General features: G+C 42.9%; 1 protein-coding gene across 2 annotated transcripts in view; it reads right to left on the bottom strand.

The window, feature by feature from the left end:
- PCDH11X (protocadherin 11 X-linked) overlaps positions 1-27,937 on the bottom strand; it is a 793,680-nt gene that overhangs the window by 180,950 nt on the left and 584,793 nt on the right. For both annotated transcript variants that reach the window (XM_056859145.1, XM_056859144.1), the window contains one exon: positions 8,377-8,575. In XM_056859145.1, the coding sequence (XP_056715123.1) occupies positions 8,377-8,575 (199 nt within the window). The remainder of the gene's footprint in view (positions 1-8,376; positions 8,576-27,937) is intronic.

The raw sequence follows: 27,937 nt of genomic DNA on the forward strand, positions 1-27,937 counted from the left end.
CAGCATTCATTCATTCAAAAATGACCTCTTCCCTTTGTTGCCCTTTTAGACTTTCTGGGTTATCACAATCATCATGCCGTCGTGCCTTCCTCAAAGCCACTGGTTCTCCAAATTAGACCTCGCTCATCCAGGAAAATGCCCAGCAGTTTTCACAACTGGAACGGGTAGCAAAGGAAAAAAGATATTTTAAAAATTTACTTATTTATGTTATTTTTAGCTTGCTTTTCTTTCAGGAAGGACTCAGGGTGATAATAATAATAATACCAGCCACTGCTAAAAACAAGGCTACTGAGAGCCACCATGGGGCCCTAGACAAAGGGTGCTTTCATGCATGCTGAATAATGCACTTCCTGTGCAAGTGGATTTCACGATTTCACACCATAAGATCCAGCTGCATTGAAAGCGGCTTGAAAGTGCATTATTCAGCATGCGTGAAAGTGCCCAAAGATTTTCTCCAGGTGAACTGATCTCTATTGGCTGGAGATCAGTTATAATAGCAGGAAATCTCCAGCTACAACCCAGAGGTTGGCAATCCTAGTGCAAAGAAAGGAAGAAGGATATACTATTGGAGACTACAGCCTTGTGAACAGGATGCAGTCTGCCAGTTACTGTTGCAGCCATCAGCTGTGCTGACTTGTCTTACTCCATCGCTGGACTGGTTGATGGGCTTAGCATGATGGGTTAGGCAAATTGGCTTCAGTCTTGCAGAAAGGTGAGTCTAGCTAATAGTCAGAGTGCCTTTTACTGTGCTCAGACTTCCCCGCGCCCCTAGTGGCTTCAGGCAGAACTGCATCACAAGGAAAATAATAGGCATTTGGCTGGATGAAGCATGACACAGGCTTCAAGAGCCCTCCAGCTGATATGTGCCCCCCAAATTTCGTCCCCAATCCCCCCCTTGGAAGTTCTGGCTAGAAAACAAATAATATTTCTGAAAGTTTGTGGCTGAAGTTACTGATAGCCATTCATGTCAGCAGCCAGATGAGTTATGTTAATTAAGAAAAACACATAGTTAAATGGTGGAACTCCCTGCCCCAGGATGTGGTGATGGCTGCCAACTTGGAAGGCTTTAAGAGGGGAGTGGACATGTTCATGAAGGAGAGGGGTATTCATGGCTACTAGTTAAAATGGATACTAGTCGTGATGCATACCTATTCTCTCCATGATCAGAGGAGCATGCCTAATATATTAGGTGCTGTGGAACACAGTCAGGATGGTACTGCTGCGTGAAAAGACTGCTGGACTTGATGGACCTTGGTCTGATCCAGCATGATTTTTCTTATATTCTTATGTTCTTAAAAGAGGTCACAACAATTGGATATTTGTTAGCTATTCTACAAGGGCACATCTCTAGGAGGAAGGAGACATCACAAGAGGAGGAAAAATGATGGGGTATGGGTTGAGGAAGAGAAACATACCCTTAACTGTAATCCTTAAATGTTCTGCAGAAGCCTCAGTCAAATATTCTTTAGCGACCACTTGCAATTCAATATTATTATTTTTCATACCACAGAACTGCTTCTTGACTCTTTCCCAATGACATGAAAGTTGGGCACATCTAAAATTGATTTTAGCCCTTAGCTGTTATGACCCCCCCAGCGCCCTTTGATAGGGTGTTATCAAGTTATAATGATACATTATTAACCTGAGTATACTAAGGGATATACTCATTTAAAATGGGAATGTTCAACCGACCCCTGATTATTATTATTTTTATCTTCACCAATTTCTCCACCTTTTAATTCAAACATTCAACTAATGACTACCCCAGGAGTGATGTACCGGAATGTTCTCAGCAGGTTGTCAAAAAAGGTTGACTTTCCTCAAAGCCTTATGGAAAAGTGTTCAGCGATTACACTCTCCCGCCTATGTGCAGGCTAATTAGATTAAAGGTAGAAGATCAATCAAGCTGTACTGTCTTGGCAAGATTAATTACTCAAGTCCTCTGCAAATTAATTATTAGCATAGAGCTTTGAAGATGGGGAAAACCAGTATATTCAAGGAAGGAATCACGGGCAGATATGACACATGTGTGCATGCAGGCACACAAAAGTGAAACGTGTCCTAACCTAATGGAGATTTATTACTCTTATAAGCTGCAATAATAACATCTAATTCTTGGTTTCAAGTTCCTTGCTTGATTAGAATTCAATGCTATTACACTCCAGGACCGTTCAAGATAAGTGTCAGTCTTGCGACACCCATGTTGTCGAGGAATTAACAAAAAAAGGGGGAAACACAACTTTGAAAGGTCATTTGTAAGAAAAAAGAATGGGAGTCAAAGACTGCATAAACACAAACAATATGACCGTAAGTGAAACCTGTTGTTTAATTTCCATGGATATTATCTGCCTTCTCGCATTGCATATTCAATACACTTATCCACAGAAGTATACACTTTTTTTTACTGCCCATTTGCATACACAGGGACTTGGATCCAGCAATGAGCAAGCAGAAACAGAAGCAGACTTAGCACAGTTCTGCTTACACAAGATCTTGTGCAACACCTAGTGCTTCCCTCCCTACACATTACAGCTCCCATTGTCAAGAAACTGAATCCTTTAGTGTATTTTCTTGTTCTCTTACACATTGGTTCAGGCTTCCAGCCAACAATAGAAAAGTTTAAGTTGGAAAAGAACTGTGCTGTTGCTGGAGCTCCAGCAAGCTGTGACCTTTTGCAACTGAGATAAGAGTCCAGGTGCCGGGAGGAGGCAGTTTCTCCCCTGACTCCCTTCTAGTCTCCACGGCTGAGAACAGTGGAGCCACATTCCATCCGATTAGTGAAAATGAAATCATGAGCCTCGACACCTATGAGAAGCCCCACCCCATCATCTCACTCAGACCCCCCTGGTTCACATGGCTAGTAACAGGGTTACACAGCTAATTGACATCACCAGCCACAGATCTGATTGGTCAAATGAGCTCAGGCCAACTCAGACACTGGGCTATAAAGTTTAGCGTTTTCAGTCCAGTTTTGATCTTGGGGCTTGATCCATGGCTCCTTGATCCAACCTCAGACCTTTTGCTTTGGGACCTACTTTATGGGTCAGAGATAAGGTTGCCAGGCTCCAGTGGGGGGCTGGAGATCTTCCACTATCAGAACTGATCTCCAGGCAATAAAGATCAGTTCACCTGGAGAAAATGGCCACTTGGGAAGGTGGAATCTAAGGCATTATACCCCATTGAAGTCCCTCTCCTCCCCAAACCACACCCTCCCTAGGCTCCACCCCCCAAATCTCCAGGTATTTCCCTGCCCGGAGCTGGCAACCCTAGTCAGAGATGCTGCCTGTCCATGCTGACTCTTGGATAAGAGTGAGCTTTGAATGCCAGAGGATTTCAGCTGGAAGGGTGACATCTGGTAATCTGAACGAATGTTATTACTGTGTACAGGCATACCTCGGAGATATTGCGGGTTCAGTTCCGGACAACCGCAATAAAGCAAATATCGCAATAAAGCAAGTCACATGTTGTTTTTTGTTTCCCACTGCATGTAAAAGTTATATTTACACTATACTGTAGTCTGTTAAGCATTATGTCAAACAAAACAATGTACTGTAACAATAATGAAAAAGTTTGAAATACTGCAAGAATTACAAAAATATGACAGGAAGACACAAAGTCAGCACATGCTGCTGGGAAAATGGTGCCTACAGACTTGCTCAAAAGCGCAATATCTGCAAAGCGCAATAAAACGAAGTACAATAAACCGAGGTACGCCTATAGTTGGTCCTTTTGATTTAGCCTTTGTTATTTTAATTTTCACTGTTCTGTTTAGAAATATTCTTGCACAATTTTAATAAATCACTTCAGTTATATCTTGTGATGTTTTGTCTTCAGGTGGCTTCAATCTAATTCCAGTACCTAGGCCTACGTGACTACACCCACCAGGTTGTTTTGTGAAACTCACTCTGCAGATGACCTACACTGAAGGAGTGACTTTCTTGACTTTAATCCCAGGAAGGTTGGAAGCTTGCCCCTTGGCTTCTGGCTGTTTCGGTAGAGAAAGGGGCTGCCGGCAGCTTCTAAGACTGAGGTGTGAGGACTCATACCCCTGGGTTTTTGTAATTTTGTGTGTTGGTGGCCCATCCCAAGTATCCCTTGGACTAGGGGTTCTCGACACCCAGAAATTGGTTGCACAACAACTTGCACAAGTGGAAATGTAAGTGGGGATACAATAAATAAGACCTGGCACAAGAATTCTAGCATAAGCAGAAATGTTGTGTTGGTTCCGACCTATTATTTAAAACTGAACTTTGTTTTTGGTGAGGTTTCATTCTTTATTCCATGTTGTCGTTATTGTTGTTGTTGTTGTTGTTGTTGTTGTTGCTGCTGCTGCTGCTGCTGCTGCTGCTGAACCAGTTTGGAAATCACACAGTGATCACAGGAACTTCTCTTTTTTTTATCCCTGTCCAGAATACCAAAAATGCTCCAAGACAGATATGCAAAACACTGGAGTTGATCATTTGAAGACTCCAGGAAGCTGGGCACAATGAACAAGGCTAGGAAGCCAGTCTGACCAGGCATTCCCAAGAACTGGCATACGGAAATGGTGGGGAGAAGGCACAGGCAAGCCATCTCCTAACGCCGTTCCCCGTACGCCAATAAACAAACAAAAAAAGCCATTCCATGGCTTTTTTTTGTTTAATGGGGCCTTTCGGCCCGTTGAAAACAGCGAGGCTGCGCCTGCTAAAAAGCAGACAGCAACGCTGTTCCTGGTACCGGCGTAATGGGGCGCACGGGGACAGGAAGCTGCCGTCCAGCGAGTCCTCCCCCCACCCCAGGAACACCCCCCCCCACGCTGGTGCGGCAATTCTCCGCTGTGGCCTGCGCCACGGAGAGACCGCGCCGGCAGAACTACCCTTGCCACCAGCATAAGTGTGCTTTTTTGCATGATTAGACACACTTATGCTGGTGGCAAGGTCACGTCACCTCCTAAGAGGACTCGCCCCCCCCCTCAGGAATGTGCTCTGGGCTCCTCCACAAAGAAGAAGCCACCCAAGCTCCAAGAAACAGCTGAGCAATATCCCAAGCATTGTCTGCTTACTTACACTAGGCAAGACTCCCCCCTCCCCCAGTCCCATATGGCTGGAAACACCTCTACCTCCAGTACCAATCACATATATCACTGTCAAAGTTGATGCCTGTTCAGGACATTGATCTGCAACATCAACTATGTGGGGTTTGAAGTCTATAAAGAGGTGATTTTTTACACACACAAACTTGCATTCATCTTTACAATTGCTCAGAGATAGGCTTGATTATCACTATACGTAGTAGACAGCCTTCATTATCACACTGCATAGTAGTTAGATTGGACTCCTCTAGAATACATGTGCAAGTGCAGAACTGACTTATTTTGAGATATTAGCAAACCATTTATGGAAATTTTCATGTATATCCGCCATCACTTTTATATTTTTGTTTTCACTTTATGTATCTCTTCTTTAAAAAATATTTTTTATTTGTTTTTCCCCCTTCTGGTTTAAATAAAAGGAGGGGGGTCTAGTTGCAAAAATCTTGACTATACATCAGGAGGAGAAACTCCGCAGAATCCTCAGGCTTGTTCACATAGCAGCAAACCATGATCTGCCTTCAATGCATTGTAGACTTGCAAACAGAGTTTTTCATCCCTCATAAACATGCTCACATCAAAAATGTGTCTGCTGTACCTGTGACATTTTGCTTCCTGAAAAGCCCCTTGTCTCTCCAACAGAATGCATGTATATGGTAGAGATTGATCTGTACTCTGAACACCCTGGATGTTTTCTGTTTAAAAGCTGGATAGTCTGAAGATCTACGTCAAATACACAGTTAAAGGAATCCAGATCTGATTATTCTCTACAAACTGCCAACATCATGGGATTCAGCATCAATTACGCACGTCAATGTAGCGCTAGTGAAGTCGAAATCACATTAGGTGGGGGATGCATCTTCACACCACAAAGCACTAATTATTCCTAGTATTGGATTCAGCCTGAGCTGTCAGATAATTAGTCATCTAAGAAAAATAGGTGAGTCTAAACTCCCTGTAAACTTTTCACAGCCAAAAAAGATATCTATTGCCTGTTCAGCCCTGTTGTAGTGAGATGTGTCAACAGGATTCTCTTGTCAGAGTGGATTTTATTAGGATCAAACTAACATTGCATAAGCTTCAAATGGAATGCATTTTTCCCTCCAGGAATTTAAAAAAAAGGAATCTGAAAGAGGATTCATAAAGAAACAACCAACTCAGCTTAAGATTTTAGGTTTAAGATGAACGCATCTGTTCCCTTTTTTATCAGAGCAACTTTATAAGAATTGATACCATACTGAGTCCATCACGCACAACTTTGTGGCTTCAAAATCACAGAGAGTGATAACTGTGACAATAGAATTCTCCAAGGCTAACTGCGTATTCCTGAGCCGTGCTGGCAGCCAGGACAAAAGTCTTCAGGAGGCCGGTGAAGGAGTCCAACAGCGCAAGGGTCCACAACGCCGGCGTCCAGGTGGTGCATGCCGGCGTTTGTGGCCCCAGCACCGGCGTGAAGGGCCCGGATGCCGACGGAGCCTGCTGCCGGCTTCTGGACACTGGCAAAGGCCGCGGTGGCATCCTGGGAGGCGTTCCTGGGGTGTCCCGGCATTCCCAGGGTGTCACGGCTCCGGCCGGGGGGCGGGGCCGCTGTTATGGCTTGGGAATGCCCCCTTTTGGCTGGCCTGCGTTGCCTTCTAAGCCCGGCACACACACACACACACACACACACACAAATGATTCTGCAAACGAAAGCAACATTAAAACATAGTAACTGTTTTCCTGGTTCATATCAAAATCCGTCATTTGTTCCCAGTAGCAGTCAGATGTATCTATTTGTGTGTGTGTGTATGTATGTAATAAAACATTTCTATCTTAGTTCAAAGGTGGTATTTATTTATTAGGAATCCCTGTTGTTTGTCGCTAGCATCTGGAGGATATTGCCTTCACACATGCTTCCATTTAGCTTTCATGGTTAACTGGACTTGTGATTTTACACTATGCATATTATGGCCCCACCTGAGTAGGACCATCTAAATTTGACTAGAAATACTGGTCAGAAAAAAGCACCTTTCAAGCTCCACGGACCATAGAAACCTTGTTGAATCATGTTTTATTTAATATATTCAAAAAACTGCCAAATTTGCTGTAACACGAGTGTCTCATTGTTCTTCTAAAAACAACCACAGTCTGGGCAATTGTTTGGTAAAAGTGGAGACCATTTCAAAGTTTAACTATTCCTTCAACACTTCCCCATCTGCTACTTTTAAAAAAGGAAAATTGCTACAAAAGTTCAAGACAATCGGAGAACTTTGTGCTTTCTCCTTTTTGCCAGTATAACTGTAAGTCTCTAAAATTCTACACGAGCAACCTCAAAGACAACTTCTGTAACCATGCTGCTTAAAAACAGTACATTATAAATCATGGGGCTTAATTTTGCTTCAGCATTGTTTTCTGAATTGTATTCTGTGTTTCTGTAAATTCTGTTTTGAGAGTTTCAGTATTTTGTTTGCCCAGTCATGTTAATTGTCAGTTTTCCTTTCTACCAAGCAATGAATCGTACAATTATAGTAGAAACTCCCAAAGGGTGACACTGCTTAACATTTCACAAATTCTAAACCAGATATGAAAATAAGTCTTATAGATCTACTGATCCTGTTCATAATTCAGTTTTGCCAATGTATTCAGTATTCACCAACCCATCAAAATGATGGCATACGAGGTTTTGGATGGAAGCTTTAAAATTGGCTCAAGAACCTTCAGTAAAATGGACCATATGATATTCTGGAGTTGTATTAATGTAGCAGGATTCCTCATGATTGAGTAATTCAATTCAATTCAACGATAAAATAGACACCATCAGGTATTTTCCCCCATGAGTGGGGAGTTTACATGTCAAAGACAATCAAATAGAAATAATCTGAATTTTGGTTCATCAGCTGAATATCATACAAACTTTGAACACAAAATATTACAAGTGGCCACACATGCAAAAATATTTAATCTCTGGGCAGAATGATCAATCATCTCCTTTTGCTCTAGCTGTTGTGGCAAAGTTGATCCCATCAGCTTAAGTTCCCATTTTTCCTATCACAAGGAATGCACCTAGTTGCCAGCTCTGGGTTGGGAAATACCTGGAGATTTTTGGGGTGGAGCCTGAGGTGAGTTGGGTTTGGGGAGGGGAGGGACTTCAATGCCATAGAGTCTGATTGCCAAAGCAGCCATTTTCTCCAGGTGAACTGATTTCTATCGCCTGGAGATCAGTTGTAATAGCGGGAGATCTCCAGCAACCCCTTGGAGGTTGGCAACCCTAGATGCACCCCTTGAATTAATGGCATTTCCAAACCAAATATCACTGTATGCAAACTTACTGGACTCTGGGTCTGAATTGCCATCTCCCTCTGTCCGACTGTTAGGTGATGCCTGTTCATAGTACTCCTCTTGAGGGAAGCCAAGCGGTAACGGATGGGAGGTACTTGCAGTGCTGCTGGGCTCGTGGTCTCCTAGTCCACTGTCACTGCAGCTTTCCTGAGAGCCATCCGGTAGATGAAACGTGACTCGGCGCTGTGACTGCAAAGGAGGGAAGAAAACTGCATCAGGAGCAATCGAGACGATAGATCACTTACTATTATTTTGTGATCAATGGTCTGCACCCAGGGCCCTCTGGATTGCTCCTATCCTATCAAAGCATCATCTTTCTGCTGACCCCTGGGTGGTTTCAATACTGATGGGAGACTCGGACCCAGAATTTACTAGAGATGCGGCCAAATATTTGACAATAGTACTGTCCTTAAAGACACGATAAAGCAAAATTATGTGCTAAACAGAGATATTACCAACGTACTGTTTACACCGCTATCCCTTTTAAGCTGTTTATTTAGTGTTATATTTGTAATTTTAAAATTATTTATGAATCCCAAGCTTTTAAAGTCATATTGTCTACAATATTTTAACATGCTATAATGTTGTAAATTTTGTTTTATCTGATGTTTTATCTTATGCTCAAGATCTTTGGTCAGATGAGCTTGAAATAAAGGAAAGGAAAGAATCGTTTCAGCAAGGTCACCTATCAAGTAATTGCCTAACTCATTCAACTAAGGCAGGGGTCAGCAAACTCATTAGTCAAAAGAGCCAAATATCAACAGTACAACGATTGAGATTTCTTTTGAGAGCCAAATTTCTTAAACTTAAACTATATAGGTAGGTTCACTGTTTATTAACTTAATAAACTTTAATTAAAGTTTTAAGTCTTAATTAAACTATAGGTACACTGAATAAAACTTGATATCATACTTAATAGTTATCTTATTTATTGATAAAAATTAAATTGTAAGTCCCTGCCATTTCCCCCTCCCCGTCCGGAGTCCTCGTCTGGAGGTCTGGTCTACTGCCATAAAAGCCTATTGGTAGACCTGGCCTCCGGCTGAGTCCCATTGGGAGGCCAGGTCTACCCATTGGCTTTCTTGGCAGTAGACCGGGCCTCCGGAGGCCCGTAGAAGCCAATTGGTAGACCTGGCCTCTGAAGGGGGACTTTTTCCCCTCCTCGGAGTCCAGGTCTACCGCCAAAAAAGCCAGTGGGTAGACATGGCCTCCCAATGGGACTCAGCCGGAGGCCAGGTCTACCAAAGGAAGCCCACCCCGCCCAACAGCTGATAGGCGGGGGGGCCAGGAACCACCGAGCCACCCTCCCAGCAATCGCGCGGCTAGAGGGGAGGGAAGGCTTTAGCCTCCCAACCATTGAGGGCAAGGGAAAGGGGGACCCGGCCATTCTCCACGGCGGGGGGGGGGGGAGAGACTGCGCGCCTGCTGGCCTGCTCGCTCTCTCTCTCTCTCTCTCTCTCTCTCTCTCTCTCTCTCTCTCTCTCTCTCTCTCTCTCAGGCGTGCTGGCTCCGCAGCCCGGCTGCCGGCACGAGCGGGCGCGAGAGCAGGGGCTCCGAACCAAGTTCGGAGAGCCACACTCAACGGGCCAAAGAGCCGCATGCGGCTTGGGAGCCGCAGTTTGCAGACCCCTGAACTAAGGGGTATGGGGATAGACGAGGGCTTGGAGGCAGAGCAGCAGCTTTGTCTACATACGGTCCTGGGTTCAATCCCTGGCATCTCCAGTTAGAGGGCCTCAAGCAGTAAATCTTGTCAACAACCACAACAGATAATACTGACCTATATCGACTCATAATCTGACTTGGTTTTATACCAAGTTGATGTATAAGTTGTTGATGTATAAGAAGAAATGTGTTACTTCAGCTACATAGGAAAATCTTACTTTTATGCATGATAGGCACATACAATTTTCATGCTTTCTTCATCTCATCTTTCCTATGGATCCAGTTTCACCCAATTCCTTACTTAGGAAAATAATAAATTGACAGTGCAATCATAAACAGAGTGATACCCCTCTAAGCCCTTTAATTTCTGGGGTGTAATTCTGCTTAGGACTGCACTGTAAGAATCCAAATCAGGTCCACCTTGTCCTTAAGGGGAAGTCCTGAAGCTTCTGATGGCTCCTTATAAATTGATATCGGGATCTGAACCACCAGTTGAGACTGAATTTATTTCTCTGTTCTATAGAAGGAAAACACAATACTCTATTAAAAGAAAGGCAGCCCAATCCTAAGGGGGGGTAGTTAGTTGACAACTGGGGATGACACAGCCATGCCACCTCCTAAGAGGCTTCCTGGTCAGAAAAATAAAATAAAATAAAACTGCATTAAAAAAAAAAAACGGTGAAACTCCCCCCAATGAGTTTCATGGCTATGCCAGCTATTTTGCAGGCATAACTCGATGCCTGCAAAATGGTGCATTCTCAGGGCAAAAGGGCTTTGGAAGCTGCCTGAAGGCAGCACCATCCCCGGAAACGCCCCAGGAATGCCCCCAGGATGCCAGTGTGAGCACTTGTGCTGTAAAAACGCTGCTGAGTAGGCAGTGCCGACGGACGAGGCTCGTGCTGCCACATCGCTCCCCAGAGCTGGCATAAGTCACCCTGCACCATCACTTGGACGGCGCAATTGGCACAGACGCCAGCTCTGGGGTCACACCAGCTCCTAAGCGGCCCCGCCTCTCCTTCAGGATTACACAGTAGAGCTGTGGTCAGCTCAGATGTATCTTTTTAATGCAACTAAGATGTTACCTACATTCTCCAGACAGTGCCTCAAGCCACATACAGCATCATTAATAAAATTACAATGCTTAACCATCATATAGATTAGCAGACCTCTTGCAATAACTCTGGGCTCCAGATTGGGAACCACTACATTAAAGAAATCCAAGATACTGACAAGACCTGTCCATATATTTCCCAGCATTTCATCTGGTTTGGCCCTAAAACAGATTAAGTTTCTTACAAAAAGAGTCAAGAGGTATTTTAAGCTATTCACATTTCAGCAACCTAGAAGTCCGGATCACCATATTCAATATTCTCAGGCAGACACACTCCCACTTGTGTGTGTATGTCAACAAATATTACAAGCACACACGGCATAAACAAAGAGATGCCATCCCGATTCCATCTCTCCAAATCTCTCTCCTAATGGATTTAGTGCTTCCAATTTACCTATTCCCTGTGGCAGAATGGCACTGATGCATTGGCTTCCTGCCATTCCTTTTGCTTGTCTTTAGGCAGTCTGCAAATGGCTGTGAAAGTGGTTTGATTGGGTGCATAAATGCTCCTTTGAACAAAAACCACCTTTCTACCTCAGCTGGCTGGCTCGGGATGACTGTTGCTCTCTGATCAAGCTGAGAAAATGGGGGGGGGGAGCGATGCCAGATCATTATCTGCATCAGGGCCGATGCTCATAGATGCCTATTTGAGCAACAACATGCATATAAGACAGACTCACTCTGTCAACCAAAGTCTTCTGTGCCCTAGCTTGACAAGAATTAAGCCAACGGTAAGCCTCCTGGTCATTTTCAAACTAGTAATATCCGACCCATCCGTAATACTAAATGAACTGCACCCAAATCAAAGGGTGTTGGCTTTGGAAGTGTAGGGACTCCCGTGTTACAGCAATGGTTTGTACACATGCCCACATGCAGAAAAATCAAAACAAGCACAGGCATAGTGAATTAACTCTCTAGATTTTACAGTGGACTCCTATGCTCAGTTCTACCCTTCTAAGCCCCCTCTAAGCCCTGACCTGGATGGCCCAGGGTAGACCGATCTCGTCAGATCTCAGACGCTAAGCAGGGTTGGCCCTGGTTAGCATTTAGATGGGAGACCCCCAAGGAACTACTAGAGTTGCTACACAGAGCCAGGCAATGGCAAACCACCTCTGAATATCTCTTGCCTTGAAAACCCTACAGACTCGCCGCAAGTCGGCTATGACCTCACAGCAAAAAAAAAAAAAAAAATCTATTGACTACAATGGACTTAGAAGCATGTCACTTTGTTTAGGGTGGCATTGTTAATTATTGGTCTTGATTTTTGTTAAACAAGCTGTGTTTATTTGTGCATAAACTGAGATTTCTACCTTTGAAATGGGACCCAGATAAGCTTTCCAATCCAGATAGGTATATAAATCTTAACAGGAAAAATTACGTGTTTGCATTAGGGTTGCCAAGTGCCAGGTGGTGGCGGGCAAACTCCGCCAATCTACCTGACTGCCTGCCGACCAGCTGAGGGTCGGCGGGCAATGCATGCACACGGGCCTGCCCACCGCCCCACATCACTTCTAGTTGTAAACCGGAAGTGCCACATTGCAAGGACCGTTTACCACTCAAACTCCCAGTTTGAGTGGTAAAAGGCCCCTTGCGATGCGGCACTTCCAGGTGTAAACACATTGCAATGGGCCGTTTACCACTCAAACTAGGAGTTTGAGTGGTAAACAGCCCCTTGTGATGCGTTTACACCCGGAAATGCCGCATAGCTATGGGTGAAGGCCCCTTTGCAATGCAGCCCTTACGGTTGTAAACCGGAAGTGAAGCAATTGCATCGGTGCGGCTGTGCGCCCACGCGGTCTTTCTCTACCTCTGCCTCAAAAACCTCCCACCGGAGGAGAGGGAGGACCTGGCAACCCTAGTTTGCATGTGGGGAATCACAGAAACAAGAAAAAGAAGCAGAAAGTAGCAACAAGAACAAATTATGATTGAGGCCAATCCAAAATTAATTATAGAATTTTTCTATAAACAGTTAGGAAACAAGCCAAGCAGAAAACTGGGCACAGCCAAACATGGAAATCTTACAGAACAAGGGAAAAAATCTGGCCAACTCTGTTCCTTATATTGACAAAGTTACTCTCAAGTTTTTTCCATAGCAAGCTCTTCATACTTGACGTTGAATCAGACATACAGTATAATGAGGAGGATGTAAACATCCGCTTTTAAATAAACCAAGTGAAGGCTTTTGTGCTCAGAAGATAAGCCACATCACATTACAGTCAGATTATTTTTATACATCTCACATAAAATTGTTATTTAAGATCTTAGGAGCTGAGAAACTTAGAGATCAGTAAGAATGACAGCACTTAATGCCACTTTTCCTGACAACTTTGAAAAATGACTTTAAAAAGCCAACTTGATTTTGCTCCGTCATTCTTCTTCCCACTCTTCAACATTTTAAACAATAAGCAGAGTAAATGTTTTTTTTGGTTTTTTTTTAATCTGCTGCCCAAATAATAGGGACATCTTTTTAATAAATCAAAAGGGTATTAATCGATTCATCTAAATGAGTAATTGACTAAATACTGCAGTCCTACAAAGGAAATCGCTTTTCTTAAAGCTTCTCAAATAAATGTCTCAACGCTTTGACATTTCAAATTGTTATAATTTCTCTCCTGTTAATAAAAAAAGGGGGAAATTGCTTTTGTTCCCACAATTTCCGGAAGTATGATGACAATTTTTTCTAAGGAGTGTTAGATGTCAAAAAAGGATGTATGCTCAACCAGGAAAGTTTCGTGCACAATCCTAATTGAAACAAATTAGGGTTATGGAAGACCCCATCCACATTCTTCTGCATTTGTGCAGTTGGTGTTCTAATTGGGGCAGTTGCTTAGGATAAGACAATAATTGCAAATTGTCAAAGTCTTTATTGAGCTCTAAATTACTCACCTCCTTTCAAATACTAATCAGAGTCTTGAATGACTGGAATTGATTTGATGTTCACAGAGCAGGTGTTCAAGAACATTGATCTGTGCTACTCATATGTTCACTTTGATGAACTACTCCCATTTAAAACATACAGAATTTGTTGTATCTGCACAGTGGTGGAATTCCACATGAGGAGTGGCCACTGCTGGTGCAGGCTCACCTGTATTCATCTTTGTTGGGATTATGTATGCCGCAAGACCATCCTGTGGGAAGGAAGGTGGCATGGTATAGCTCGATCTTGTCACATCTCAGAAGCTAAGCGGGGTCAGTACTTGGAATGGAGACCTCCAAGGAACACTCTGCAGAGGAAGGCAATGGCAAACCACCTCTCCTTCTCACTTGCCTTGAAAGCCCCTTCCTGGGGGTGCCATAAGTCAGCTGTGACTTGGCGGCACTTCACACACACACACAAGACCATGCCAGGCAGGCTATACATAATTCAAAAATCAGCTACAGTGTTGCTGATTGCTTTTGGGTCAGGACTCCACAATTGGTGGCCTGCATTGTGTTGGCGCATGCTCAGAAGCCGCTGGATCAAAGCACAATTAGTCGCCAGGCAGGCAAAACTGAACCAGGCTTAATTGTTTAGAATTATACAATATATGTAACATACCATAACACATTACTTATATTATACTATGCTGACAGGTTAAAGTATATAACACTAGATTTGTATAACAATGTTCATGTGCTACTAAGCAATTATTCCATAAGATGATTAAAAGGTTCAGTATATAGCATTAGTATTTTACAATAATAATTAAGTGTTGCAATCTATATATCTTGTGGGAAGCTATGAGATTTTGCTCAGGCCTTTTCCTCCCTTTATAAGGCTTATTTCTTTCTAGACTTATAAATAAGTGAGGACTTAATCATAATGAAAGAGAGATGGGGTGGGATTTCCTTACTGTTCCATCTTCCTGTGATTCCCTCCCCACCAACTTGTTTCCTCCTGATTTGGACCGCCTCCCTGGTTCCTATCAATGCCCTGCTGCCTTTCTTTGCTTCCGGACTTGGGTCTTGACTTGTCCCCTTAACCATCCATACAAGACATTGTAATCAAATTAATAAAACATGCCACAATGCTTATTATTTTTTGTGACTATCTACACTTGCTCCCTTTGGAAACAAACAGAGGAAACAGCTGGAGTCTGCGGATATTTCGTAATCTTATAAATTCAAATTGAAATGCCTCAAGGAAGAAGTTTCAAAAATAAACGTGACAGAAGCTAAGTCCCTGCTTTTGGCAAAATTGTAATAGTGTGTCTTGCTTGAGATTGCAGAGGCGATGTCGACATAAATTCAGAAAGTTGCAATTCTACTTGGCAAGGGTGGAGGTGTGGGGGAAGTACTTTTACTTTGTTGGGCTTAAATGCTTCTTAAAGGTAACAGATATGGAATGCTTCCAATTTTCCTTTAACAGTTCCAAGTAGAAGGTCACAAACTGACATAAACAGCCATAGCTCTACTGCCCTTTCCATGACTAAGAATGCAGTGATGTCTACTGAATGGGTGAACACAACAAGGTGAGAAGGTGTAAGGATCCCCCCCTCATCCAATCGAGATCCATGTGATAGTAGAGTCCCCCTTTTTATTTTGGACATGCTTGTTTTAATAGGCGCCCCCGTTACAGCCTAAGTGTCAAGGGATCTGAAATGAACATGAACATGCAAGTATAAAAGACCCTTAAGCAGCTGCTAACATAAGAGGACAGAAGCACAGGATTTGACTCTAGGTGTTCTGCATTTGGCACACTCAGCTGGCTGAACATGCATTGCTGTTGTTGTTGTTTATTGCTAGGCTTATCAGATCCCCTTTCTCCTTCAGTGGGAGGTTTTTGGAGTGTGGGGGGGTGTCGCGCGTGCCCAGAAGTGCTGCATCACTTCCAGTTTACACCCGGAAGTGCTGCATCACAAGAGGCCTTTACCACTCAAACTGGGAGTTTGAATGGTAAAAGTCCCATTGAGATGCAGCACTTCCGGGTGTAAAACGCATCACAAGAGTCCGTTTACCATTTAAACTCCCAGTTTGAGTGGTAAAAGGCCCCTTGCAATGCATTTACACCCAGAAGTGCCGCATCGCAAGGGGCCTTTTACCACTCAAAATGGGAGCTTGAGTGGTAACTGGCCCCTTGCGATGTGGCGCTTCCGGGTGTAAACCGGAAGTGACGTTTTGCTACGGGCAGGCCCGCGTGCACACGTTGCCTGCTGACCCTCAGTTGGTGTGCGGGCAGCCAAGTGGATTGGCGGGGTTTGCCCGCCACCACCTGGCACTTGGCAACCCTATTTATTGCATTTATATAGCACTTTCAGAAGTCCAGAGCAATTCACATCCATTATCTGATTGTAGTTATTACATCAACCATATAAGATGGGCCAATGTTATCATCCCCATATTGCTAGTGGGAGTCTGAAACTGAAAAGGAGAGGCTTGCAAAAGGCCTTCTAGTGACTGAGCTGCTGAGATGAAATCTGAACCAGAGATTTCCTAGCTCAGTCTTCCAGATTGGCTCTGTGGAATAACAAGTAATTAGCGTTCAGCAATTCCAGAATGAAGCGATGGCCACTAACCTAAGTAGCTTTCTCCCAAGTTGCTACCACTTTGAGAAAAGAAGAGTAACACAACAGTAATGAAATCTAGATACCAAATCATGTATATTCGCTTCCTTCTTATTCCACATTCAGAACAAACAGAGAGGCCAACATTGAAAACTCACTGTAAAGTTGCATCTAAAGATGTCCTATTCCTCCTGGGGCCAGACTGTCAGAGGTACTAAATCTCACAAACTGTCCCCTTTATTCTACTTTTCTCAGGGTTTCTGGTATTTATCACAGGGGGAAATCAAGCCGCTAGCAATCACATCAGTCCCTCCCAACACCTCCTTCCTCTCCACTGCCAAATCTCATCTTGGGAAATGTGCAAGAGGGGGAAATAGAGGAAACTGTGAGAGTCTGGAGCATCTTTCTAAATGAGAAGCTAAGAGCGAACGCATCCAAGCCATCCCCAGTGAATCTTTCCTCTTGAACATGGCAAAGCTCTCTGATAAAGCTAACATTTGGGATGGATGCACTTTGATCTAGCAAGATCCGTTCTGTGACTGCCTACTTCAGTTGCTAATATAATTGCTTCAGCGTCCCCCACCCCACATTAGAGCTGAGGCACCTTTTTACAAAAATGGAACTTACACCACCATCTGACACCTAGCGATGAGCAAACTCAGTTCCATTTCATGATTTCTCTGATTACTTTCTCATAGCATTATATTTCTCTTGCCTTTTCTCTCCTCCTTTTAGATTTTTTCCCCAGTTTTCCCCCAAAATTACACATTTTGATATGTATTTTACTTCACTACTTGATATGGCATTTTGTATATTCATCTGAATGAACACTGCAAGCACAGGGCAGGGTCCAACCATTTTTTCCCACCTGTGAGAAAAAGCAGACTTGCATGACCACCTGAAATGCTATGCTGGGGATCATGGGACCTGCATGGACAAAGGCCACATGGGACGGAGACTACAGTAAAGCATAGAATTAGGTGAGATCGAGAAAAAAACCCTGTATGGTTTTAACCCATACACTATTACCAAGTATTAGGGATATCAACCTCCAGGTGGGACTTGGAGATCTTCTGGAATTACAATTCAGCTCCAGACTCCAGGGATCAATTGGAGGGTGGACTTTATGGCAGGGATGCGTTGGAGGGTGGACTTTATGGCATGGTGCCCTGTGGAGGTATTACAACCCTCCCCAAACTCCACCTTCTCCAAGATCCACCCCAAACCTCCAGGAATTTCCCAAACCTGAGTTTACTATCCTACCATGAGTTTGTGTGTTGTGGCATAACAGTTCTTGCAATTTCCATTTCTGCTGATGGGGGAGGGAAAATGGTATGGATTCTCCATTAGAGCTGCCAGGTCCTCCCTTGGCATTGTTGGGAGCTTTGGTGGGGCCCCCTTGATTTGCACGCATACAGTGCTCACATGCAATAATTTCTCTTCTCAGTGAACTTGGAAGCAACAGGGACGCTCTAGCACATGCTAGAATGTAGAGGAATATGCTAGAACATCCCCACCAATCCCAGAAGTGACTGCGATGCTCTAGCATATTCCTCCAAACACTCTGTGGTTTCCGTAGAGTTTTTTGAGGGATGTGGTGGAGGGTTCCCATCACTTCCGGGTTTACCTCGGAAAGGACTTTATTGTGCCGTGTCATGCTGCGTGTGAATGGGGATCATCCCCTCCCCCTTTAGCTGGCTTGCTTCCCCCTCCCCCGCCAGCTGAGGGGTGTTAGACAGGCCTATTAATTGGTAGGACACTAACAGGCACCTGGCAACCCTATTCTCCATCCATCCTGACTCCCCTTCTTTCTTTCCTCCCCCAGTTTTGTTCTCTCTCTGAGTTGCTGCCACCGCCTACCTTTCAAAAGAATATCTCCTGCTGGAGGACTTTAGCCCTCTTCTGCTGTGTTGCTCTGCTCTTCAATTGCACCCTGTCTGTGGCTTCTCATTCTAGCCTCTTAACAGATGCAGAAATGCCCCCAGGGGATGGTGGGATCAACTTCAGCCCCCTCCCGCTGGCTTCTCCTAGGCAAGAGTGCTCAAAATGGGTGTGGAGTTGCTTCCAGAGATCAGACTAACAGCATCCAAGTTAATAAAGAGTTTAATAAATTCATAGAAACACATGCATGCTTACTCATGCAGAAAATCTGAGCCAATGAAAAATGATATAATCACAGTTCCTCCAACCCTGTTCTTTCCGTATCCCTAAGACAGGGATAGGTACTTAAGTACAGGTTCTTAATTCTTAGAGTTGCAAGAACCATGAAAGGATCTACAAGCAGTCTGGTTCATGTATGGGGCATCATTCCATTTTTTTGGTATGCTGCAAAAAAGCTGGATATGTCTGTATTTGTGCCCTGTCTGATTGTAAGGCATGATGTAAGGTGGTTTTGGGGAGGGTGGAATATAGATTTAATTCCAAAGGCACCGTTTAATAATTTATTTTGCTTTGGGGGGCCCAAGGCACAATAGAGCTTGGTGGGAACGGTCGTGCTACTAGAGTTTCCTCTCAACTGCTGTTAGCCAGGTCAAACAGTATTTGTTGGTAAGGATCAAGGACACTTAGACCCCATGATTGAAAATAAGCCCCCTTTTGTGAAATAGTATGTTATAATGGCAGAGGTTGCTCTATGGGCGGTCTCTACCGCAAGCAATGCCTGAGCTCTCCAATGTCCTGATGACTGAAAGACTGTACCAAGATATTTAAAGATCTTTGTTCATTTGATGTTGTGACCCTCTATTTGCCATCTATGTTTTTGATGTTTGTTGGCAAAAGTGAGGACTTTTGTTTTTTTGGTAATTTATTACAAACTGATCCTTTTTACAATAGGCACAAAGTGCTCTCCTAAGGCCCACTCGGGAATAGTTTCATCTGCAAGTTTTGGAGAATGAAAACTTGGATTTCTTGGGTGTTGCGCCGTGGAGGTGATGCAGAAATTAAAAAGTAAGGGAGCCGAGACACAACTCTGTTTAACTCCTTTGTCAAGCATATGTATTTTTCTGGCAAGGCTTTAATAAAGTGTTTGACTTTGTCAAGTGGTATCTCATTGGAGAGGTGGCCTGGAAGACAATATCTTCCTTTTAAGGAATGTCCTTCATGCCTTAGATCCTTTAAACTGGAGACGTCTGGGGTTCAATCTGGACTTTTTGCATCTCGAATATGTACTGCACTTACTGAACTATGGTCTTTCCCCCCAAGCAACTGTTGGAGAAGAGGAGCAACAACCCTGCTCCCTCCCACATGCCAAGACAGCACTCTAGCATCACTGTCTTCTGTTTAAAGGCCAGCAGGGTTAGCGAGTTCAGCCCTATGTCTTGTAACAAAATTCACTAGTCTGAAAGCATTATTCAGGTCCCTCAAATCAGCAGTATTCTCAAGCAGTGAAACCTCCACAGATGTCACCCTTGTTAGGTACGTGATCTTCATTCTGCATCTCATTGTTTGGGAATCTGATCAAAGATGGGTTTCAATGATTTATGCAAAAAAGCCAACGGATCACCTCAAGATCATTCTAATTCCCTTTCATGCCACAAAACATGAACATGTTTGATGTGTTAATCATCATTTTCCCCTAACAACAGCTACCAATTAAGCTATCATCTTTCACACTTATCAACATCACAAAAGAGTCACTGAACTGAAATAAAAGAGCAAATAAAAAAGAGGAGGGAATCAAGCAACATTTAAAGTGTCACAAATACTTAATTTAGTTTTTTTGAAAGGCAGTTATTGTATGCTAACTAGATGTCAAAATAAGACTTAAAAGCAGGTTTTAAAAATTAATGCACATACAATATTTCACGTTGGCACGTGATTAATTTTGAACTTGCTCACAAAGATACACAAATCAATGACGTGTAGTGTGCGGATTGGGCCTGAGAGTTGAATAAATATTTGTATTTCAATTGCTCGCTTTTATAACCCAAGTTCTGACAGTAGGTGTCAAATGTGGCCTGATTAAAAACAGCATTAAAAAATCCCAACCTTTTATCTTGCCTTTCCTTAAAATGAGCTCAAAGAAGCATACATATGGTTAGTTTATTTCATCTTCTTAATATTATCCAGCCCACCAGTTGAGATCTGCCTCTATAGCCTTGATCTCTGTACCCTTGTCTTCAGAGGTGAGGAAGGGGGCCTCAGGGTCTTTTCTGTGGTGGCCCCTCACCTTTGGAATGCCCTCCCCTTTGAGGTTTGCCTGGTGCTTTACACTACTTTATTTTAGGCACCAGGTTAAAACAACTTTTTTTTTAACCTGGCCTTTTAATTAGGGGTTTATCATATCAGCTTTTTAATGGTCTGCTTCTGTGTCCTCCCTATGCCTCAAAATTGGAAGCAGAGGGGCTTACTTCTTCACCTTGTTCTTTTCTTCCACAGGCAGCAGCTCTCGCAGCCTTGAGCTGAAGCTGTTTCTTCTCCCTGACCATCATCAGGAGTCTCCTTTTTCACCTCTGCTGTCTCCACCCCTTCCTCACTGGCACCCAATCCTGGGCCAGGTTCCACCCAGCTGGTGCTTTGGCGAATCCCTGGCTTTTCCTTACCTACACCTGTCCTTGCCCTGCCCTTCTCTGACTCTTTCCTCCTCCTCGCAACCAGGCAGGATAGCTAGAGGGATACTGGGTCTCTGGACCCTTCCCACCTTGCAGCGAGCCCGCCCTCTCATTGCTTCCAGCAAGCTTGGCCTTCTGGCTGGACTGTCCCCTGCTGGAGTCTGCCCCTGTGGCATCATTCCCACCTCAGCCAGGTTGGGCCTGCCCCAACAGTCCCAGCCTTGCCACTGGCCTTGTTGGGTGATACTGCACATGGCTATTTTGACCTCTGCCCACCCCCGGGACACTGGGAAGGTCATGCCCAAATACGGTAAGTCTTCATCAGTGTGAGAGGGGGAGGCAGCCCTCAGTCAGGAGGTATCTCCAGACACACATCTGAATCAGGTGTGGTTGTAGTTCCTTGGAACTAACTAGCCTGGACTAAACTGGATCACATTTGAGAGACTGATGTCTTGCTGGCTTGTTCTTCTCACAATGATTTATTCATAATGTCTGGATGCAGCCTGAGAGCTACATGAGTGAGTGAACATATAAACCTATATCAAAAGTCCACTGATCCATCCTCAGTGCCACTCTGACACCAATATTATTTCACAATCCAATTAAAAAAAATCTGAAATCTAACCCAGAAAGCATGTCTTTAAGAATATGACAAATTGTGACCAGATGACCCAAAGTTCTGGTCAGCAACACCATTACAACAACCTTAGCACTAGGTTCACCAAGATTTCTTGATTTGCTTCCAAATGCAGCTTCCAGGCTCTTAAATTTTCCCCTGGTCACAAACAACCTAACAACAGATAGACATGTATGGGGTGAGATGATTTTGAGTGATTTTGAGTGTGAATACAGTGCATACTTCCAGAAAGTTTCAGCCATATGGACATTCCATATTCTTCTTCTACGGATCCCCTTCAATCTAGACAGTTTGTGACTTACTCAGTTAAAAGAAACACTTCTCCTATAATCTGCAGTGCGGTTGCAAGATTTTTCACTCCGTTGGAGATAAGTTTTAACGTTGTTTTAAACCTTTTAAACTTTTAAAATTGCTCTTTTAAACGGTTGTTTTATTTTGTGAGCTTTTATCATTTCCTAATTTTAAGTTGTTACTCTTCTGGATAAGAAGAAGGATTGAAACGGCTGGCCGCTAAACAACCTACTCCCTGTACGATTGCTTGATTGTTTAATTGCCCGGTGTTTGGGTCTGCGAAGTTTGACTGTTTGCCAAAATAGAATTATAACATCTCTAACATTCCAAGCCGGACATTCTGTGATTTTAATGTCGAGTTGGTGCTGCATGAGTGAAGCAGGAGCTCTGGAATAGAAGAGTGCGAAAGGCAAAGGAAACTCAAAGGAGCTGAGTTATACGTTGGGATATGGGCCCTAAAAGAGCTTACCCTTTTGAAGAGGACTGTAAAACGCCTGTGTGTAAACAGTCAAGGTTGGAGGACTTTTTTGCCCCATTTCAGCATGCAAATAGATTTGAGTGCCTGGCTGTGGAAGAAAGTGTCTGCCTCTTGGAACAAACAATTAACTCTGATAATGGAGCAGCTACTCAAGATTTGTGTTCCCCATCTCCACAGCAGCAGGCTAGCAGAGCTGATGAAATGAGTCTGCTAGCAACTCAGTCCCAATTAATTGCGGAGTCTCTACACAATATTTATGAGAAACTTGATAAGATAATAGTCTTACTTTCTGAAAAGGAATCCAGCTATCCATTTAAAAATGAGCCGCAAGATTTCAAAGAGAAGCAGACGAAGACCAGAAGTATGGACAAAGGCAGAGTTTTGGAATTGAGACCTAACCAACAAATGTACTTGGAAGGCCTGGATAGAAAGTCAGAAGGCCCTGGGTCACTAATTTATGATTCTAAATGTGTTGTTGTTAATGTCTTCCCTTATCAAGGAAGACATATAAATTGGTCAACAAGGCGATGGGCCACAAATCATCTGGCATTTCTCCTCAAAACTAACCCATCTGCATTAGATCTTATTAAGGTAGAACGGATTTTTGGGTCCCTGCGACATGAACGTTTTCTTTTGTACTTTCGATCCAGCAGCATTCCATCCCAGGTGCTTGCTCACGGATATGAATTTATTAAATATGGGGTCAGGTTTCAGAGACATTTTAAAAATCCTACAATCCAACCTTTAGTAAAATTGAATCCCCAAGCACCATGTCAAAATTTGGGTAGAAATAAATTAAATAATAAAACAATTCAAAGAAAAGACAGTCCAGAGGGATCAGAAAATTTAATGCAAGTTGTCCATTTGCATTCTCCTAGTAAGGTAGTGAACTTGCAAACTCCTATAACTCCTGAAATTATACTCCCTGCTATATCTGAATCAAAGGAGGTATTGATAAACTTGGAAACTTCTGGAACAGTTGAGGACATGGAGTCTGCTCTTTTATCATCTTTTGGTGCTCTCCCTCCTAGCGAACAAGATGAGTTGATAAACCGACTTAAAGTCTTAGTAATTTCGCTCGATGATATTAGGAAGGGCAGTTTGGTACAAACAGATCCAAAAATAGAACTCCCCCAAGTTCATGTTTTCCCTCCTAAAGTTAGTGATGAACTCCCTCAAATAACAGATCCTCTGATCCAAACGACAAACCACATCCCCTTAGAACCAGTAGTTTTAATCAATAATAGAAATACTAAGTCCAATTCAGCTCCCTGTCAGGGAACTATGGGATCTGCCCCTCTATCAGACTGACTGTTTTCGCCACCACCTCCCTATATTAAAATTTTATCATGGAACATTACAGGTTGGTGTAACAGGTTGAGAGATCCTGGTGTCAGGACCTATTTGTTGGATTTTCATATTATTCTGGTACAAGAAACTTGGGTTAGGGATACTATTGATGTACCTGGGTATGTTGTTTATACTGTAGATGCCATTTCTGGTCCAACCCGGGGTCGTCCCAAATCGGGGTTGGCTTGCTTGGTTTCTTCAATTTTAAATTGCACAAGTATAACTTTGATCCCTTCTTTTAATTCTGTAATTGCTTTATTGCTGAAGTTCCCAGGGTTCTCTTTTATAATTGTTACAAGCTACTTCCCTCCACTAAACTCAAGAAATGACACTAGGATTCTTTGGGACAAATTGGGATCCCTTTTGGATAAGATTACTGTGCGATATCCCAGAATTCCATTATTGGTAGCAGGTGATTTTAACGCCCGTATTGGCACCAATGATGAAGCTGGGTTAGTTTGGCCCACGACGGAGCTGCCCCCCCCCACATTTGTGTGAGAGATTCTCAAAAGATTCTAAGGTTAATTTTGCAGGAAAACAATTGTTTGAGTGCGCTGTGAATCAAGGTTTGGTAATTTTAAATGGGCACAGGCAGTTTGATCCCACAGGAGATTTTACTTGTGTAACGTTCAAAGGGGCCAGTGTGATTGATTACATGTTAGTATCAGAAGGTTTGCTACCGCGAATTCACGATTTTAAGATAGGAGAGTATTATGGAGGGGACCATCTTCCCTTACAATTAACTCTTTCATTGTCTCCTGATTGTTTTTTATTCCCCGGTTTATCAACAAACCTATTACAAGGACGAAAGGCCTTGAGGCCCGTTAGATGGTCACCTGAGTTAACTCCTATTGTAGTGAATATTATGCATTCAAATCAATGTCGGTCCGCCCTTACTGAATTTTTTAAACAGAGGGATACGGTGCAGATGATAGAATCGTTAACTAATATTTTAAACCTTTTTAAACCAATCTATTCAAAACCATCATCGTCCCGAGGATTCCAACGTAAAAATAGCTGGTTTGATGGTGAGTGTAGAGAAAGTATTAAAAAAATAAGATCTCTTCACCGCTTATATAAAAATACCAGCTCAAATATACATCTGTTAGATCTTATACGGCTAAAGAAGTCATTTAGGTCCCTGATAAAGTTTAAAAAACAGCTGGACATATATAAATGCTGGAAATTACTCATCTCAGCAATAAATAATAACGAAACCCAGACTTTTTGGAATCTAGTGAATAGAGGACTCTCTACGGTGGCTAGTATCCCTTCATGCATTACTCCTGGGATCTGGGAAAAATACTTTACTTCTAATTTTGTAACGGTCCCTGGTTTTGATTTGGATGAGGAACTGGTTGAACCCCCCCAAATGGATAGTTGGCCACAGGTCTCCCCTGAATGTGTGAGTGCCTTAATTAAACAATTTCGGTCAGGTAAAGCTCCAGGTCCTGATTTAATTCCGGTTGACCTTTTGAAAGTAAATCTGTCTTGGTGGAGCCATATTTTGGCCTCACTTTTCACGCAAATAAATAACACAGGAGATATTCCCGCAGCATGGAAACATGCAATAATTGTGCCACTTTATAAAAAAGGACCAAAAAACGATCCTAAAAACTATCGTCCTATTAGTTTGCTTTCATCAATAGGTAAAGTATATGCAGCCTTTTTGCAGTCAAAATTATCGAATTGGCTAGAAACTGAAGAAATAATACATCCGGAACAAGCTGGGTTTAAGAAAGGCACCTCTGTCTTGGAACATTGTCTTATATTATATCATCTTGCAGATAAGTATTCTTCATACTCAGGGGGCTCTTTGTATGTTGCCTTTATGGATTTAAGGGCAGCTTTTGACTCAGTGCCTAGAGGCCGACTGTGGGCTAAATTAAAAACCACAACCATAGATAAGAGATTACTTTGGCTGATTTTTAAGCTTTATGAGAACCCTACCGCTCAGGTCCGTTGTGGAGTTGAAGGCCAACTTACTAATAGTATTCACCTCTTAAAGGGGGTGAAACAAGGTTGCCTTTTGGCCCCCATGCTGTTTAATTTTTATTTTAATGATGTGATTCCGTTTATTCAAAAGACAGCTTATCATGCACCAATATTAGCTGGTCATGAGGTTCCCATTTTGCTCTATGCGGATGATACAGTCCTTTTGTCTAGATCTGAGGTGGGCCTTCGTAAGACTATTAATAGGTTTATTGATTATTGTAACCAGGAGGGTCTATCAGTTAACTATAGTAAATCAAAAGTAATGGTTTTCTCAAAGAAGATCAAAGTAAAACGAAATCCATGGAAAGTTGAGGGGGGTGAATTAGAGATGGTGTCCCAATTTAAATATTTGGGAGTTACTTTTAGTCAAAATTTGTCTTGGAAACCTCATCTTAGCTTGGCAAATAAAACTGCCAAAGTTAATTCGAATGCTTTGTTAAGATTCTTTTATTCCAGGGGAGGCAAATATGTTCCTATGGCTATTACAGCTTTCAATGCCAAAATAATCCCTCAGTTTCTATTTGGAGCTCCCATTTGGATTAATGAAATCACGGAGTCTGTTGACAATATACTTATAAATTTTCTGCGGCGTTTGACAGGCTCTCCAAAGTGTGTGGCGGGAACGGCACTTAGAATGGAACTTGCACAGTGTTCTTTTGAATCTAGGGCCTGGATTGCTGCCTTCAAATTAAGGCTGAAGGTTCTCTACTCAACTCCTAACATCCAAGGGGGCCTGTTACATAGATTAAAGGAAGATAACTACAGAGGGACGTGGGGAAGACATATAGATAGTAAACTGGTACTGCTTGACCTTCCACCATTAGTTCTTAACAACTTAAACTTTTCTGAAGCACTTAAATTAGTAAGGTCAAGGGTGAGAAATCTTGAGTGTGTTAGCACTACATTCCGCGCTAGGCGCGTATGTTCTACCCTTGCACTGGGGATTCCCCCTCCTGAGTTCGTGCCCTCTTATGTGAGCTTGCTGACAATCCCAAGCCATAGACGTGCCTTTATGCTTGCCAGATTAAATGCTTACCCAACTGCAGAGATGTCAGGTCGTTTTGCGAAAACTCCATACTCAGATCGAGTTTGTGAATGTAAATCTGGAGATATTGGGACTTTACACCATCTCTTATTGTTTTGTCAGCACTGGTCAGCTCCTCGGTTGCGTTGGATCACCCCAATATTGTCTAAATACAAACTTCCCTTGGAGTCCTGGGTGATATCCCACATAATGGGAGATATTCATCCTGATATCACTAGTTCTGTTGCAAGATTTTTGGCGGAGGTGATGTCGCTCAAACGTCAAAACAAAACAAGCACGTAAACTACGAGTTGAATGTTGAAACAGATTTTGTGATTTCAATGAGACTGGTTCAGGGGGAATATATTGTTATGGTATTAGTGATGCTATGTTTAGTAATTGTTTCTACTGTGTTTTAACCTTAAGTATACGTTGGGTGTTGTAAATTGATTATGTGTTGTTGTATTATGTATTATTGTTATGGTTAAGCTCAAGACCTTTGGTCAAAGGAGCTAGTAAATAAATGGAAAATGGCTATAATCTGCAGTGGTTTCCCATTTTAGTCATCAGCTTCCTCTTGATCATGCCATATTCTCCTTGAGCTAATTTAATAGCTATGCACCTGAGCAAGGTGATATTGTGTTTTGGGTTGCATATAGTGCTTGAGTTTATGTGAATCCTGAACTTATTGGGGTCGGTACCTCCTGCTCTCTGATATTTTGCCAAAGCAGCCATTTTCTCCAGGTGAACTGATCTCTATTGGCTGAAGATCAGTTGTAATAGTGGGAGATCTCCAGCTAGTACCTGGAGGTTGGCAACCAGGGCCCCCTCCTTAGGTATTACTGGGTGGGTGAGAGTAAACTATGGCTGTATGTAGACTATTTTTCTATCTCATCAGAAAACAGATGGGTCCTGAATTTTATTGACTGGTTTGGAATAACCAACCAAATCTCTGTGGCAGCAAAATAGG

The sequence above is a fragment of the Euleptes europaea genome, chromosome 13 (genome assembly GCF_029931775.1).
Source record: "Euleptes europaea isolate rEulEur1 chromosome 13, rEulEur1.hap1, whole genome shotgun sequence".
In the NCBI taxonomy this organism is placed as follows: Eukaryota; Metazoa; Chordata; class Lepidosauria; order Squamata; family Sphaerodactylidae; genus Euleptes; species Euleptes europaea.